This window comes from Pan paniscus, chromosome 11 (assembly GCF_029289425.2).
Source record: "Pan paniscus chromosome 11, NHGRI_mPanPan1-v2.0_pri, whole genome shotgun sequence".
Taxonomy (NCBI): Eukaryota; Metazoa; Chordata; class Mammalia; order Primates; family Hominidae; genus Pan; species Pan paniscus.
Window position 1 is genome coordinate 46,929,791 of NC_073260.2, and position 16,569 is coordinate 46,946,359.

The 16,569-nt window shown below is 38.7% G+C and overlaps 3 protein-coding genes across 10 annotated transcripts in view; 2 read left to right on the top strand and 1 right to left on the bottom strand.

Annotated features, from left to right (window-relative positions):
- ECM2 (extracellular matrix protein 2) overlaps positions 1 to 4,902 on the top strand; it is a 42,738-nt gene extending 37,836 nt beyond the window's left edge. For 3 of the 4 annotated variants that reach the window (XM_063594327.1, XM_055091778.2, XM_034967711.3), the window contains one exon: positions 2,270 to 3,438. In XM_063594327.1, the coding sequence (XP_063450397.1) occupies positions 2,270 to 2,438 (169 nt within the window). In that variant the 3' untranslated portion in view covers positions 2,439 to 3,438. Of the gene's footprint in view, positions 1 to 2,269; positions 3,439 to 4,603 lie in introns of those variants that run through there. The other variant, XM_063594328.1, reaches the window with a different exon arrangement.
- The window catches only part of CENPP (centromere protein P), a 295,833-nt gene that overhangs the window by 121,565 nt on the left and 157,699 nt on the right, over positions 1 to 16,569 (bottom strand). The window lies entirely within an intron of this gene.
- ASPN (asporin) overlaps positions 11,105 to 16,569 on the top strand; it is a 31,471-nt gene continuing 26,006 nt past the window's right edge. The window contains exon 1 of the mRNA XM_003807841.5: positions 11,105 to 16,465. The gene's annotated coding sequence lies outside the window, so the exon portion shown is untranslated. The remainder of the gene's footprint in view (positions 16,466 to 16,569) is intronic.

Here is a 16,569-nt window from a genome sequence, read left to right on the forward strand (position 1 = left end):
ATATGTAAACAATTGTTTCAAAATGACATCATTATTACTGCTCATAATAAAAGCTTGAAGTTTATTATTTTTTGGTAGCTCTATTTGTCTTTAGGATAAGTTCCACTACAGAAGTACAGCTGAAATACAGTGGTTTCCTCTGTAATATGTCAACAACTTAATATTCAGACATGTTATTTAGTTTATTTTTGGTTTTTAGAAATTGCTCTTTTCTTTTTGAATTAATATTATTTTTGACTGTGTTAAATATTTTTAATTCCAAAGTCAAAACTGTGTAAGAAGTTGAATTAAGAGAAGTCTTACTTCTTTTTACTATACTTTTAGGGTACATGTGCACAACGTGCAGGTTTGTTACATATATATACATGTGCCATGTTGGTGTGCTGTACCCATTAACTCTTCATTTAACATTAGGTATATCTCCTAATGCTATCCCTCCCCCAACGTCTATGATTGTCTTTTATACACTATATGATCCTTCCCATAGGTTAAATTTTTAAATTTCTAGTTTATCCTTCCAGTATTTATTTTTGCAAACAAAAGCCTACATACATATATATATTTCCCCATCCCCATCCATAATTATTATACAAATTATTACACAAAAGGGCAGTTTTCTCTCTATATATGTCTTAGTCCAATTCTGATGCTATAAAGTAATGCCCAAGGCTGGGTAATTTATAAAGAGAAAAGGTTTATTTGGCTCATGGTTCTTCAGGCTGTGCAAGTAGCACGGCACTGGCATCTGCATCTGGTGAGGGCCTTCAGGCTGCTTCCACTCATGGTGGAAGGGGAGATGGAGTGTGTAGAGATCCATCTACACATGGCAAGAGAGGAGGCAAAAAAGAATGGGGAGGTGCCAGACTTCTTTTTTTTTTTTTTTTAAACAACCAGCTCTTATGGGAATTAATAGAACAAGAACTTACTCACTCCCCTGATCCTAGAGAGGATATCAATCTATTCATGAGTGACTTGCCCCCCATGACCCAAACACCTCCCATTAAGCACCACCTCCAACACTGGGGATCAAATTTCAACATGAGATTTGGAGGGGTCAAAAAAACCAAACCTTATGGGGTATGTGTATTTTTTCTACCCTTTTTTTTTTCTTTCTTTCTTTTTTTTTTGGAGACAGAGTTTTGCTCTTGTTGCCCAGGCAGAAGTGCAACGGCGTGATCTCAGCTCACTGCAACCTCGACCTCCCAGGTTCAAGCAATTCTGTTGCCTCAGCCTCCCAAGTAGCTGGGATTACAAGGATACGCCACCATGCCCAGCTAATTTTGTATTTTCAGTAGAGATGGGGTTTCTCCATGTTGGTCAGGCTGGTCTTGAACTCCTGACCTCAGGTGATCCACCCACCTTGGCCTCCCAAAGTGCTGGGATGACAGGTGTGAGCCACCACGCCCAGCCTACCCTTTACTTTTTAAAAGTATCAATATATCACTCCCCATCAGTATGTAGAGAATTTCTTCATTCCTTTTCACAACTGAATATTATGCAGATATACTATATTTTATTCAATCAGTTCCGTATTGATAGACATGTGTTTCCACTCTTACTACTAAAAATAATGCCACAAAAGATAAGTTTGTATAAATGTCATTTTGTTTTTTTCCAGTTTAACTTTGGGATAAAATCCTAGGAGTGGGAATGCAGAGTGCAAAGGGTAAAGTGCGTATGTAATTTTACTAGATATCACCAAATTCCTTTCCAGAGGGGGCGCACCATTTTGCATTCTCTTCAGTGGTATTTGATCGGTCCAGGCTCACTATTAGAATATGTTAATGAGCTTTTGGATTTTTTTTTTTTTTTGCAAACCTTATAAATAAAAAGTGGTATGCCAGTAAAGTTTCAATTTACATTTTTCTTCTGAATGAAACTGAGCATTTTCCATTTTCCTCCTAGATTCTTAGGAAGCCTTTGTATCTGCGATATAAGTTACTTTCTCCTTCTTTGTCATGTTGTTTAACTTTGCACTTTCTTTTTAAAACCTGAAGTAAATTTTAAATCTTTTCATTCAGTGCTTCTGGTTTTCAAATCACATATAGAAAGAATCTCCCGAGTCAGAGGGTGTGACCACAGTCTGTTCTAGTGCTTCTATGGCTTTATCTTTCACATTTGAATCTCTGACGTAGTTGGAATTTATTCTGGTCTATAAGGATCCAACTTTATTTTAAGAACAAAATTTTTTTAACAAATGTTAAACTTAACTCCTAAAGGCAGATTATTACTGGGACCATGTGTGACTTGCATGTCTATTTTTCCTTAGGAACATTCTTCCAGAAGAAATTTGCAATGCTGAAGAGGATGATGACTCAAATCTGGAACATCTTCATCTTGAAAACAATTATATTAAAATTAGAGAAATACCATCTTACACATTTTCATGCATAAGATCATATTCAAGTATCGTTCTTAAACCACAAAACATCAAGTAATTCCAAGTTCTCCTTTGCTGTTTATAAACTTTACTCATGTATTTGTAGTAGCTGCATTTGTCATTAATAAGAGAGACATAATCCTCCTGTTATACTCAGTATCATTATATGCTAGTCAACCTGATTCACTAACACACAGATGAACAACCAAAATATACCTAAAAGGTATAGTCTCTAGGAGTTTTATTAATAGTAAAGGTAAAATCTCTCAGTTTCCCACCTCTAGAAAGAGGCCATCTCACTAGAATAGGATATTATGCATACTGAGCTAGACCAGAAGAGTCTGGAACAAAATAAACACAGCCTTTATAATCAACTTGAGTACTGGTGTTAGCTGAGAACTCTGTAAGTCCCTTTAAAAATTATGTATCTTTTGGTTCAAGATTAAGAAGCATAATGACAACAAAAAAAGCAGGCAGAATTTATGAATAAGTGTTGTTTATTATTAAAACAATAATTTGTTAATTTCTTGTAAGGCCCTGTGCTATAATTACTGGTATAAATATAACTGAATATTGGGGTAGCTTTCATTTCTTCCATTAATTACATGTGTAAAATTAAAACACTACTGTAATGTTAATTTCCTGGTTTTGAAAATCATATTATGGTTATGTACATTGTTAACATTAAGGAAAGCTGGCAGAAGGGTGTGCATAAATTCTATACTCTTTTTGAAACTTTTCTATAATTCTAAAATTATTTTTTAAAGTTAAACAGTATATTAAGATTACCTTCACTATTCCTCACTCAAGATTAAGACATTTTTTGAAAAGCAGTAGAGTTTGCTTAAAATACAAATTAATTATTCTTGACTATAACCTTGTAAAGGTAAATCTAATGTATAAATTTTTGAAAAATTTTGCACCACTGGTCATAGCATCTATCTCCTTTGCCTTAATTTACTGAAATACATCATTTTATTCAGTTCAATTGAAATAAAGCTATGTCTTTACTATGTATTGGCCCTACCAAAATCATATATTAAAATTTTCTAACATAATGATTTTTATCTTTGTATTGCTAAAGTAATTTATAAGACACATATAGAAACTATGTTGACTTCTTTTGTAACTCTCAGTTTTATGTCTTGGCTAGGAACTTAAGTGCCAGTGTTGGCCTCATTGCATAGGTTTCTCTAATTTTTTAAGCTTTAGTTATTTAATCATTTAATAGTTCTTTCACCATTCTAGGAACCTTCCATCCCCACTTCACAAAGCTATTATAAGAACTAGAAAAGAATGTAAAGCATTTTGGAAACTATGGTATGGATGATGAATGCAGTTATTATCTCATATAAAACTGAGAGGAACCAGCATAGCCAACCACAATTGACAATTTCATGGGTGACTTTCAGTTTCATGAGTGTGAAAAGTTTGACTTATTCCATAATGTTATTATTATTTTTTTTTTAGACGGAGTGTCACTCTGTCGCCAGGCTGGAGTGCAGTGGGGCAATCTCGGCTCACTGCAACCTCTGCCTCCTGGGTTCAAGCGATTCTCCTGCTTCAGCCTCCTGAGTAGCTGGGACTATAGGCATGCGTCACCACTCCCCGCTAATGTTTGTATTTTTAGTAGAGACGGGGTTTTACCATGTTGGCCAGGATGGTCTCAATCTCTTGACCTTGTGATAAGACCGCCTCGGCCTCCCAAAGTGCTGGGATTATAGGCATGAATCACTGCACCAGGCAAGACTTATTCCATAATGTTACTTCTAAGCCTACTTTCTTAATAGGTAGGATTCAGAGATTATAACATGAACAGCAATAATAATATGAAGATAACTGTTAGACTCAAGAGTCAAAGACTTATAGCAGGTTGTTAGGAAGAAAAATAGAATTTTATGGAACAAAAGTTGAGCTTCGTAATCAGTTTAGGAATGAAGGTGCATTACTAATTTTAAATTGGCTAGGTTGACTTTAAGAGACAGGTAAAAACAAGAAGATAGGGTTACACATCCATTTAACAACCCTTGTGCAATACTTATTGATGTATGAATATAAACACATTGACATAAATGGTTTAAGGCAATCTAAGCTGTAAACAAAATTAGTATTAAAGGGGGCTCAAACTGAATAAGGTGAGTCAGCAGAACTAGCATCTTGGGATGACACAGAGACAGATACTAAACGATTCATTCATTCATTTCTTACTCTGACTTTATTCAGCTGTGTTTCAGATGCTGTTCTAGAGACAGTGACAAACAGATCAGATGTGGCCTTTCCTCTCTGGTAGAGGCAATAAGCAGGAAATCAAACAGACAAGTAAGCAGGCAAGTGCTGTGCAGTCAGAAAAGTGGGTGACAATGCGACGAGCACACTGGGGCCTGAGGGCCGCCAGGAGACTACGGCCACCCTCAACGGCCTGGATTAACAGCAGATCCAGACCGGTGCCTGTGGAGCAGACGCACTGTGGGCTTGCTGTCCATGTCGCTTCTCAACTCTGCTCTGGCTGCAGAATCCCAAGAAAAAAATGAAAATCAGAATGACTGATTGAAGCTTTTTTCTTAAGTGGAAGTTGTACTTATTTCTACTGATTTTATAATTTTTAAAATATGGCTAGCATGGAACTTGTTCAGCCCTGAAATTTCATGATGTTCTAGATGGGAAGTTTTAATTCCATAAAAAAGTGATAAATGTCCTTATAGCAAACACTCTTCACAATATAATGTACTAAAAAACAGATGTTCTGTTTGGCTTCAAAAATTACACTATAATTACTAACACACATATACACTAAAGAAGTCCTGGTCTAGCCATGATCTAAAAATATTAATGGTGTGTCTTGTCTTTGTATATATATACAAGGAACAGTATAATTTTGAGATTTGGCTTATTATCAATAAGAATATTATAAGCAGCACTAAAGAAATTATTTAGTGAAAGACATACAGAATCTGGTATAATGAAATAACTACACCAGGAACCAAGAGACTTGGGAGCCCATCTTGTTCTTCAATAATTATGCAGTCATTTTACTTCTTTGGGATTCATTTGATTCAATTATAAAATAACATGTTTGGAACAGATCAGTGGTTTTCAGACAGGGTTCATTAGGGGTTTCATGTCACTGATAAGGAAGTGAACAGACCTCTCTCTTCAAACAAAGCAGCTTTGCTCTCATCAGAAAGTGTTCACTCCCATCCCCCTTTTCTTCTTACAATCAACAAACTAGGTACTATCTAAATGACACACTAGGTTTTAAAATCCATCAAGAACATGCAGCCTTCTCTTCCCTTTCTCCAGCTCCAGCTACATTCCTGGAGCATCCAGGCTGAAGAGGCTTGGCCTTAGGAAGAGGCTGCCTGTTTTTCCTTCTGAGCACCAGTGCAGTGGGGTGAGATTAGCCCTGAGCAGACTGCTGGGCCCCTGACCACCTTAAATGGCTAGTCGACAAGCTTCTGTAGGAACGAGCACAGTGCTGCAAGCTCACCAACCTCCTTGCAGGGCAGGTGATGATGCTGGGGCTCAGCGAGGGCAGGTGGCACATGAGAACAACAGGGAATATGTGGCTGAGTCTGGACTTCCCCTGCATCTTCTGACTCTAAGGCTGGTGCTCCTCCTGCTGAACCAAGCTGTCTCTCCCTTAGAATTTGGATGGAAAGTCTAGGGGACCCAAGAGTGGCAGGCTGCCTAATAAAAGGTCCGAACCTGGGCGGCTGATGCTCAACCGGAGGGTATAGGGCATGTGGTATGGCAGGTGTTACCAACGAGGGGAGAAAGATACTCAAAACCACCTCTCCTTCAAATGGCATCATCAAATGGCTCCACGTACATCTCCTTAGAAGCCATTCTCATTAAGTCAAAGTTAATTACTCCGTAAGATGACTGCTTTCATTAAAACACAAAAAAACTACCCACAATGTTGTACAGTTGAAATATGCACAGTGTCCTCTAGTTGTCACGGACACCTCCAGGGGTCATCAAGACGATTATTCCCACTCACACATAATTATTCCAGTAACTGTTTAATAATATGTAGTATAAATCTTTAAAGTACTTGGAAATGTTAACAAATTATGACAATGTTTGTTTTAAGATTATTTTAGACTCGGCATAAGTATATGAAAATTTAAGCCACAAATTACAGGTATATAGCTAAAGGATAAAACCCCAAATTTTTGGCAGCAAATTTGTGTTAGGCATAGTGCTTCAGGCAAAAATGGTTTCTCTAATTTTACTAATTTAGGTGGGGAGTAACAGAAGATGACTGTGATATAATACAGGATATAATTAACACTAAACCATACAACACATACACGTAGTTCAGAGGAGAAAGATCAATGGACCTTGAAACAGGAATGTGAATCAGTGAGGGAAGCAGATGGAGGGACTCACGTCTGGGCTCATTGGTCAGGAGTCTAGCCTCACTATGGCAGGAAAGGAGAGGCAAGACGAGGGCTCCTCAGGCCAGGAATTAGACCAGATTCAAGGCGATGAGAAATGCAGCATACCACTGAAAAATGCTGAAGCAAGAAGTGTTCCATGAAAGCAGCAGTTTAAGAAAGGAAAAAGAATTACTCACTGCAAAAATCTAGAGAGTGAAAGCCTTCACAGCACAGATACGAGAGACACCAAAAGGAATTCAGTGAATAGTTATCTTGTCAGATAAGGGGCACACAGAAAAGGGACCAAAGAAGAAACTGCTCTGATTCTCATAATGCTGCTAAGAAGTTGAGAGCCAGGGGCCATCTGTGAGAGAATGCTGAACTTGGGGTGTCACCATGGGGGTCAGGCAAGACAAGGAGAGGACAGTAAAGACGGGAAGGTATGAGGTCAAAGCTGAATGCACAGGCAAGGAGTATACCTGAAGGGGCCTACAAGAGAAGGGCAGTTGAGCCAATCTCTGATGGGCTCCGATCCTCAACTTCAAGGGAGGGACACAGAAGGCAAGTTCACTGCAGTGTCCATCTGACTTGAGCCTTTCACCTTACAGAGCCAGCTTCCAAGCACAGGATGAACTGCACCTAAAAGCCTAGCTCCTCAGGACCCCCAGCCCCACAAAACCCCCGCTATTCAGTGCCTGTGCCGCTACCCAGGACAGATCTGGTATTATTAGGTAGGTCTGTAGTGATTATCTCTTTAGTGTTATTAGTTAGGTCCTACATAATGATTATCTGGAATTATTAGTTAGGTATTGATTACTTTTTTGTGTATATGGGTGCTGTACAGTAGCTGGGTTGAGCGGTATAGCTTGTTTCTCCAAAAAGACTGTAAAACTTAACAGAGACAACTCATTTCTTAAACCCCTGAATTTGTGCAAAGTAGGTGCTAAAATGTCTCTTGAATAAAGAGTTCCATCTCCTTTATCTCCCAGTCAAAACTGTTTCAGCTTATGAGTTATATTACCCAAAGAGTTGATATTATCCAAAGTTGACATTACTCCTAAATAAAAAAGAAAGGAACCTGCAAAATTTAAGGATTTTCACAGAAAAACTTAGAAACTGAGCAGAAAAAGATTTATACAGGGTCACAAAAGTAAAAGGGAATCATTTATGTTATTAACATTTCTGACAAGGACCTCAGAAAGCTAAGTAAATTTTTTAAACAATTAAGTTATGCTTTGACAACTGGTAATACTTAGTAATCAATCTGATTGCTCTGCATAATAGCAACACTGACTATGCCTTCCAAAGCCATCATTTAAACATACCATAAATTACTATGTTCCTAAGATGCTGACTTAAAAGAATGAAATACTCAAATTCTGCTGTTGAAGTGAAACTTCAAAGGGTGGAGTAAAACCCTTTATGATATTGATTCCACCTCTTTCCCTTATTTAGAAAAAGGATAGAAAATGTCCTCATGGCAGAAACATTTACAGACTGACAGATGACTGAACTATTTATCTATCCATGGTTGAACGTAAATTCAGATCCTTGATAGACTTAAAATTCAAAAATATTAAAAGTACCCATGAAAAGAAGTTTCTGCCCAGCTCTAACTTAACACCAAATGACCATTACAGGCCTTAAGCCCCCAAAGTCTGTGAAACATGGAGATTCATCTCTTGTAGTTAAAAAAACAATAATGAGTATCTTGGCTCTGAACTAGAATCAGTACTAGCCATGGACCTGGCCAAGTTACTTAGAGTTCTAGTTTCTTCGTGCACAAAATCAGGAAACAACATCTGCCTCCCAGGGCTGATGGGAAGACTAAACAAGTTGATATCCTGTGGAGGTGCTGGGCACAGGGTAGACATAATAAAGGTGAGTGTCAATGTTTCCAGGGACAGACTACAGGAAACTGGTGAGCAGGAAGTTACTTAACTCGCTCAAGGCTTCCAGGCCTCTGAGTATGGTGAATATTAATTATTTAAAATAACTGATTTCTTAGATTGGTATTGAATATAGTGGAAAAAGGAGTGGGTCTAATACACTAAGACAGGGCTCTGCACACATGCTCTGTAAAGGGCCAGAAGTAAACCCCTTGGACTCTGTGGGCCAGTGGGGGTCCAGCGGGGACCCTGCAGCCTTGGCAACAGCGTGGCTCTCCTGAGGAGTAGGTGGGAAATTAACAACAAAACCTGAGTTTGACTGCCTTTCTTCTGTGTTACTGTATAATCATGTCCATGGCACGGAACAGAGTGAACCATGGTATACACGAACATCTGAGCAGGATCTCCAGGCTGAGGGAGCCAAGAGGGTGAGGAAACTGGAACTCAAAGAGTGTAAATGACATCTCATCATAAGATTAAAAAAAAAAAAAATCCTGACCATAGGAAAGAAAATTAAGTTTGATCTGTGTGATTCACTGTGATTACTTATAATACCTAAAAAGGGGGAAAACTATATTTAAAACAGTCAGCCAAACTAGAGAAGTATCTGATCAATGAGCCTGTCCTATAAATGAATTCTTCCCTTAGAAATAAAGGCTGAATGAGTCACCAACGGTATAGCAAGACAGTCTGCACTGGCAAACCCAGGCCTTTCCATCTGTAGCCCACGTAGCAAACTTTGGGCAGAGGCTTCCCTAGCAAGTTTGTTCCTTTCCTATTCATTTCTGGCCCTATGACCATCAGCTCAATTGAAACTAGTCCAACAGAATCAGAGGCATTTGTAAAAGGTTTTCAGAGGAAAATCTACTGTAAACTGTGTAATCCTGAATTAGTCCATGTTTGATTCTACATGTCTTAAATAAGGCTTCAGCTTATGACATGTCTTTTATTACAAGGTGAACAGGAGCATTCGAGACTGTAAGCCCGGCTGGATTTCAGTCTGTCACATACTGTTATTTGCAAAGGAATAAATGTTCTAAACTCAGTAAGTAAACTTTAGTGGTGATACAACTAAATCATAAAGGCATGACCATTTCTTCTGTGAAGTTATGTTCCCTTTTCTATATGAAAATGGATAAAATCAAAACTTAGTCTAGCATATTTTTTCCTTTGTATAAAATGTGAAGAATGTGAATCCACGCAAGGGAAAGCAGGACTGTATTAAAAATAACATGTGATTACACTAAATACGTATTAGTTTGGAAAAGAAAAGGAATACATCATGTTATTAAAATGTCCTGGTGTGTTTCTAAGTAACAGAATCTCTGTGGTCAAATAAACTTACATTAAACTATCAATTGATATAAGCAAATCTTTTTATAAGTTGTAATCTGCTGAAGGTTCATTGTTTTGCCTAAACTGGGAATTACATTCACAAACATCAAATTTATATGTGAATCATTTGGAAAGTGAATTTAACTAGTATTGTGACACTAGGAATAAAGAATACATTATAAACTGTAAATCTATTCTAGGGCAGCAGTTCTTAACTATTTGAAGGATGGACCCCTTTGAAAATATGGTGAAAGCTATAATGGATCCTCTATGCAGAAAAATACATATATAAAAACACTTGGCCTGTATCAAAAGACTCATAAAGTCTTTCCACAAATTCTCTAAGTATTCATATACCCAAGTTAAGAATCCCTGTCTAACGTAACATCTTAATTAACTTAAAATAAATTTGGCGGTAAATATTTCACTACAGTGAAGGATAAATCAAAGAGTTAAAGTTAATTTAAGGCAAACTGCCTTATCTGCTCCAATTATTTAGCATTTATTCCCCCTTTATTTGGTAATATTTTCAAGGCCACAGAAAAGTTTAAGTTCACAATGAGCATCTACATACCCTTCACTTATATTCACCAATGAATAATACAGATGTTCCCTGACTTATGATGGGTTACACCCTGATAAACCCACCGTAAGTTGAAAATATCATAGGTCAAAACGCATTTAATACATCTAAACTTTATCTAATGTCATAGCTCGGCCTAAGCTAGATACATGTGCTCAGAATACTGTATTATTCTTCAGTTGGCAAAATCATCTAACACAAAGCTGATTTTATAATAAAGTGCTGACTAGCTCAAGTAATTTACTGAACGCTGTACTGAAAGTGAAAAACACAATGGTTGTATGGGTACTCAAAGTACAGTTTCTTGCTATCGAGCAAACTTTCACTTAATGGTTTCATATGTTTATTTATTTTTTGAGACAGGGTCTGGCTTTGTCACCCAGGCTGGAGTGCAGTGGTGTGATTGCTGAAGCCTCCACCTCCCAGCCAAAAGTGATTCTCCCACCTCAGCCTCCCCAGTAGCTGGGACTATAGGTGTGTGCTACCATATATAGGTGTGTGCCACCATGTCTGTTCTATTTTATTTTTTGTAGAGACAGGATCTCACTGTGTTGCTGATGCTGACTTAATTGTTTTAGCTTCCCTTGATTATCTTTCCTTAAATCAATTATTATATTGGAGGTTTCACTGTGGTGATTTTCTGTTATTCCTTCTGCATTCATTAGTTGACATTCTTCTGTAAGGAAAAACTCTGATCCTTTTAACCCTCTTTTCTCTGTTATTATAAAAAGGATTTAGTATTGTATGTGTTATAATCCAGTTTTTATTCTTTTTGAGATGCTCAAACTGCCCCTTCATGGTGGCTTCTATGTTCCTTTTCTGAGTCCTTGGTAAACTCTGCAAACTTTCACACTTCTTGGTACAAGAAAACTTTTTCAGAAACCTTTACTTCTCTGGCCCAGACCTGTTGTGGGCCATTTCTCCAAGGAGTCCTGGTTCCCTTAGTGGGAAACAGTATTTAGAAACACAGATCTGGAAACCAGATGTGCTCACTGCTCTCGGGTCTGCTCAGTGGAAAGAGGTAAGAAATTTATTTAAAACAAAACCATTACTTGTACAGATTCCTCAAAGCAAACTGACTTCAGATATTCGTTAAAAATATTTGACACAGCTGGGTGTGGTGGCGCACACCTGTAATCCTAGCGCTTTGGGAGGCCGAGGCGAGCGGGTCACCTGAGGTCAGGAGCTCGAGACCAGCCTGGCCAACATGGCAAAACCCCGTCTCTGCTAAAAATACAAAAATTAGCCAGGCGTGGTGGCCTGCACCTGTAATCCCAGCTACTCAGGAGGCTGAGGCAGGAGAATTGCTTAAACCCAGGAGGTGGAGGTTGCAGTGAGCTGAGATTGTGCCACTGCCCTCCAGCCTGGGCGACAGAGCAAGACTCCGTCTCAAAAAAAAAAAAAAAATTGACACATGCAAAATATAATAAACAAAATTGTATAAGTCCTTCATTTTTCATAAATTCAACGGAATGAACATTTAGTGACAATTTATTATAATTCATTTTTCAGAACTAGAAACTTCAAGTAGGATGACAGTGAGCTCAGCCACATGACACAGCAGAAGCCAGTCCCTGCAACAGGAAGAGCTGTGAGGAGAGGGTAAGAGGAGGTCAGGGCAGCAGAGAACCATGGAGGGCCTACGTGCTCAGCAAATTGCTGCTACATAGGACATCAGGGTCAGTTTTTCCAGCTCATATTTTTCCAAATACATTGTAAATTTGGACTTCAATATCAAATGTCCTGGTTTTTAAAAATACTATATGCTCCAAACAATCTGCATGTTGAATACTGCCCCTGGGTCACAACCTACAGTATAAAATAAGTTCATTAGAAACCGAAGTGCCTAGTCCACCATGAGGGACACTTGAACATTAAAACTCATGAAATCTTAATCATTTATCCCTTCACAGAAGCTTTTTTAAGCATCTACTATACAAAAAACCCTATGTTATGCATATTTACATCCTAGAATTCAGTGGCCTAGAACATTCTTAAAGTGGGTGTTTGCATGGCACGGCTAACTCCCTCACAGCCCTCAGGTCTTGTGACTGTCACCTGACAGGGAGGGCACCCTTGACACCCCCACCCCATCCTGCTTCTCTCCATAGCATTTACACTATTTGTTGAATGAATGGATTGGTGGACGGCCTTTCTTGTAGCTACTACTATAAAAGAACATTGTACAATCTATTCCAATTCATTTAGAATGTGAAGGACACCACAGACTGGCAAAAGAACATCAGAAAATTCAAACTGCCTACTTTTTTGGCAGGTGTGTGTGTGCCCCACAATATACTCCTGACACATGCTGCTCCTATAGCTCCTGCCTCACCTATCAAACCTTTTCATTTGGGCTGTGTGCAGGTGGTTCCCACCTGTAATCTCAGCACTTTGGGGGGCCGAGATGGGAGGATTGCTTTAGCCCAGGAGTTTGAGGTATGATTGTACCACTGCACTCCAGCATGGGTGACAGAGTGAGACTCTGTCAATCAATCAATCTTTTATTTGCATGAGACAGTTTCCAAGGTCCTCCCCTGTTCTTACTTGTGTTTGGACTTTGACCACTGTTGTCCATGTCTAGACCAGGAGAAGTTCTAGAAAGGGTGTGAGAAATCATACGAGAGCTTAGATTAGGCAATTTATTTTTATTTTCACGATGGTTAGCATATATAAGGCCAAAGGAAAATAAATTTGCATTAAAGTTCCTTTTATGGCAATCAATATTTTTATTCATAAACTGTCAGTACTGAGAATATTACTTTTTCAGTTTTGTAGTTTATCTTTGTGTTTGCAACATGTAAATTACTTGTGATTCCTAAATATACTGTTATAATGCAACTAGTTCTTCAATATTTAGACCAAGGCTCAATGAGGCAAAAATAAAACAATAAAAAAAGCATGGAGAAAAGAACTAGGTCCCCTCCATAGGACCCCTTTAGGAAACAAAAATGGAAGATTTTTCTCTTCACAATACTTGAGGGAAGAAGAGGTACACTGTTTCATTTGGAATGATAACCTGGAAAAGGGTGGAGATAAACTCCAGTTTCTTCCCAGATGGCATGTCCGTGCCTGCTGCACCATCTCTGGCAAATGTGAGGCAAAGCTTTCCATGTCACAGCCCCAAGATGGTGGAGGGTTGTGCCTGAGGCCTGCACCTTTACCACATTATCTGCAGAACAGAGTGAATAAGCCAAATATACTACCCCTAACCCCAGCATCTTATTCCAGGGCCTATTTCTTTCCCTAGGCCCTCTGACCAAAGATCGAAGCAAAATATCAGAGGAAGACTAGCTTAAGTCTCACAGTGGGGAGAAGGAAAAGTAGCTGTAACATATCTTTAGAAACACAATCTTACAGGAACTGCCTCCCAACTCTCTAGATATGGGAGGCAAAACTGCACCCAGAAAGGCCATGCAGGCAACTCGACTGAGGAGTGCCTTGGGTGGGTGACGTGGACAACATCCTGTGAGTATAGAAGAGAAAAACACATGTCCCAGAGACAACAGTTGCCATGCAAAACCAGAAATCACAGACTGGGAAAGCCTAATTTTTAAAGAGAAGTTGAAATCTTATTTTTAAATACAGCAATTTCACCTAACAAAAATACATACACATGACCCCCAAATGACAGATTGAGGAACGTTCATAGTACCTCTCCAAAAGGTAATTAATCTAGTTGAATATATAAACAATTTGTGGCTTATTCATGTATGAGAATACTATACAGTGACAAGAATGAACTACTGTGTATCACAATGACACGAATGGATCTCAAAAGCATGTCACTGAATGAAAAAAGCCAGATGCAAAAGAGAATGCACAGTATGATTCCATTTATATAAAGTTCAGGAAATAACCTATGGTGCTGAACTCAGGCTGTGACTTGAGGAGTATGAGGAGGGATTCTGGATGTATGAGAATGGAGTGTGAGGCTGGGATTTCTTGATTGGGGTCATTTTGTAAAAATTAATTGAGTTGTACCATTATGATATGTTTTTTTTTGGTAACATACACTTCAATAAACAGTTCAGAAACAAAACATTGTGCAGGACAAACTGAATTTGACCCAAGGGCTTCCTGTTTATGACTGTGTTCTGAAGGAATTTAGGCAAACACTAGATGGTCTGGATACAAAGATTTTAAAAATCCAGTTCATATTTTCATTATGTTCCCAATTCATCCAGTTAACAGATACATTTGCAACTAAAATATACTTGAATAAATGAGAATATGAGCATTCTAAACCAAACAGGAGGGCCGTCATTCCCTAAGGTGCTACAGGGCTAGGATGGGGCCTGAGTTACAGAGGGCCACTAATGGGACTACCGAGCTGCCTGGAACTGTCAGCCTAGAGGTCCAAGGAGGAGTACTTTATTTAAGTGAGGGGAGGATGAACACATAGCCAGCTGCTATGCACATCTGAGGCACATGTATTCTTTAGGACTGTAGCTGCCTTGCTTAACACAATGTGTGCCATTTCTCTGGAGAGAAGGAACAAACGATGGTCAGACTCTTGATGACAGTAGAGAACAGGTCTTCTAACCCACTGGAAAAGCTCTTTGCTGGCCTCCAAATCTATACAACAGTTGGGAAGAGCCATTGGGGTCACTTACAACAGTAAGTCCTTACCACTAGGGTTAGAAAACTGTCCTCTCAGGCCGGCCATGGTGGCTCATGCCTGTAATCCCAGCACTTTGGGAGGCCGAGCGGGCAGATCATGAGGTCAGGAGATCGAGACCATCCTGGCTAACACAATGAAACACTGTCTCTATTAAAAAACCAAAAAATTAGCCAGGCGTGGTGGCGGGCGCCTGCAGTCCCAGCTACTCGGGAGGCTGAGGCAGGAGAATGGCGTGAACCTGGGAGGCAGAGCTTGCAGTAAGCCAAGATTGCGCCACTGCACTCCAGCCTGGGTGACAGAGTGAGACTCCGTCTCAAAAAAAAAAAAAAAAGAAAACTGTCCTCTCTTGAAGGTCTTAGTTGATGTAGAATTGGGCAGTCTCTTGGGGATGAGTGGAAAGGGGGTACAAATAATGATTTCTTTTCAGGAAATAGCATCTTCCCTGCTCTAAGTCTCCCTAAATGTCAGTGAGGCCATAGCTAATATTCTCTTGAAAAGGGAAAGTTGTATGCATCCTAAGAGGGTGTTACTTGGACATGCATGTGTGTCTGTGTTATATCACATATGTTGAGTCCAGGGAGCAGTTCATGGAGCCTCATCCATAGTTTCCCTGACATGCTATAGCAGTGCTAAAAGCTTAAAAAAAAAAAAAAAGTCTGGAGAAGTATGCATAATGCAATAGCTACAGTCATTAGAAGAAAAAAAAAGTATGGTTCTTTCTCAGGTACATCTGAAGTTTGGGTATATACTTCAGTAATGTTGGTATCCTTTATTCAGATTGATAAATATTTTATTAGTCTATACAGGTTGAGTAATTTTTGAAATTGTAATTTACAAATATTCATTCACTTAAGAATCTAATATTTTTAAAACTAGGTATTTCTTGAATGACTCCGACTACATTTTCAATGGCCAGTTGCCATGCATTATTAAACTTTCTTTTTTTTTCTTCTTCAGAATCTTCCAGTAGACGTCTAGAGTTTAGCTAGAAGTCTTGGCTACGATACAAACAGTGATGGAAAACACATGAGCAGTAACAAGTTTTAATCTTGCTCCTCAGTACTAACATGGACTAATCTGTGGGAGCAGTTTATTCCAGTATCACCCAGGGTGCAGCCACACCAGGACTGTGTTGAAGGGTATTTTTTTTCTTTTAAATGTAATACCTCCTCATCTTTTCTTCTTACACAGTGTCTGAGAACATTTACATTATAGATAAGTAGTACATGGTGGATAACTTCTACTTTTAGGAGGACTACTCTCTTCTGACAGGTATGTTTCATGTCTATCTTACAAGTATCGATGTATACTTTACAGTCAATACTAAGGAGACATTAATGTTATTAATAAATGCTTATAAATAATAGGATAAAGTC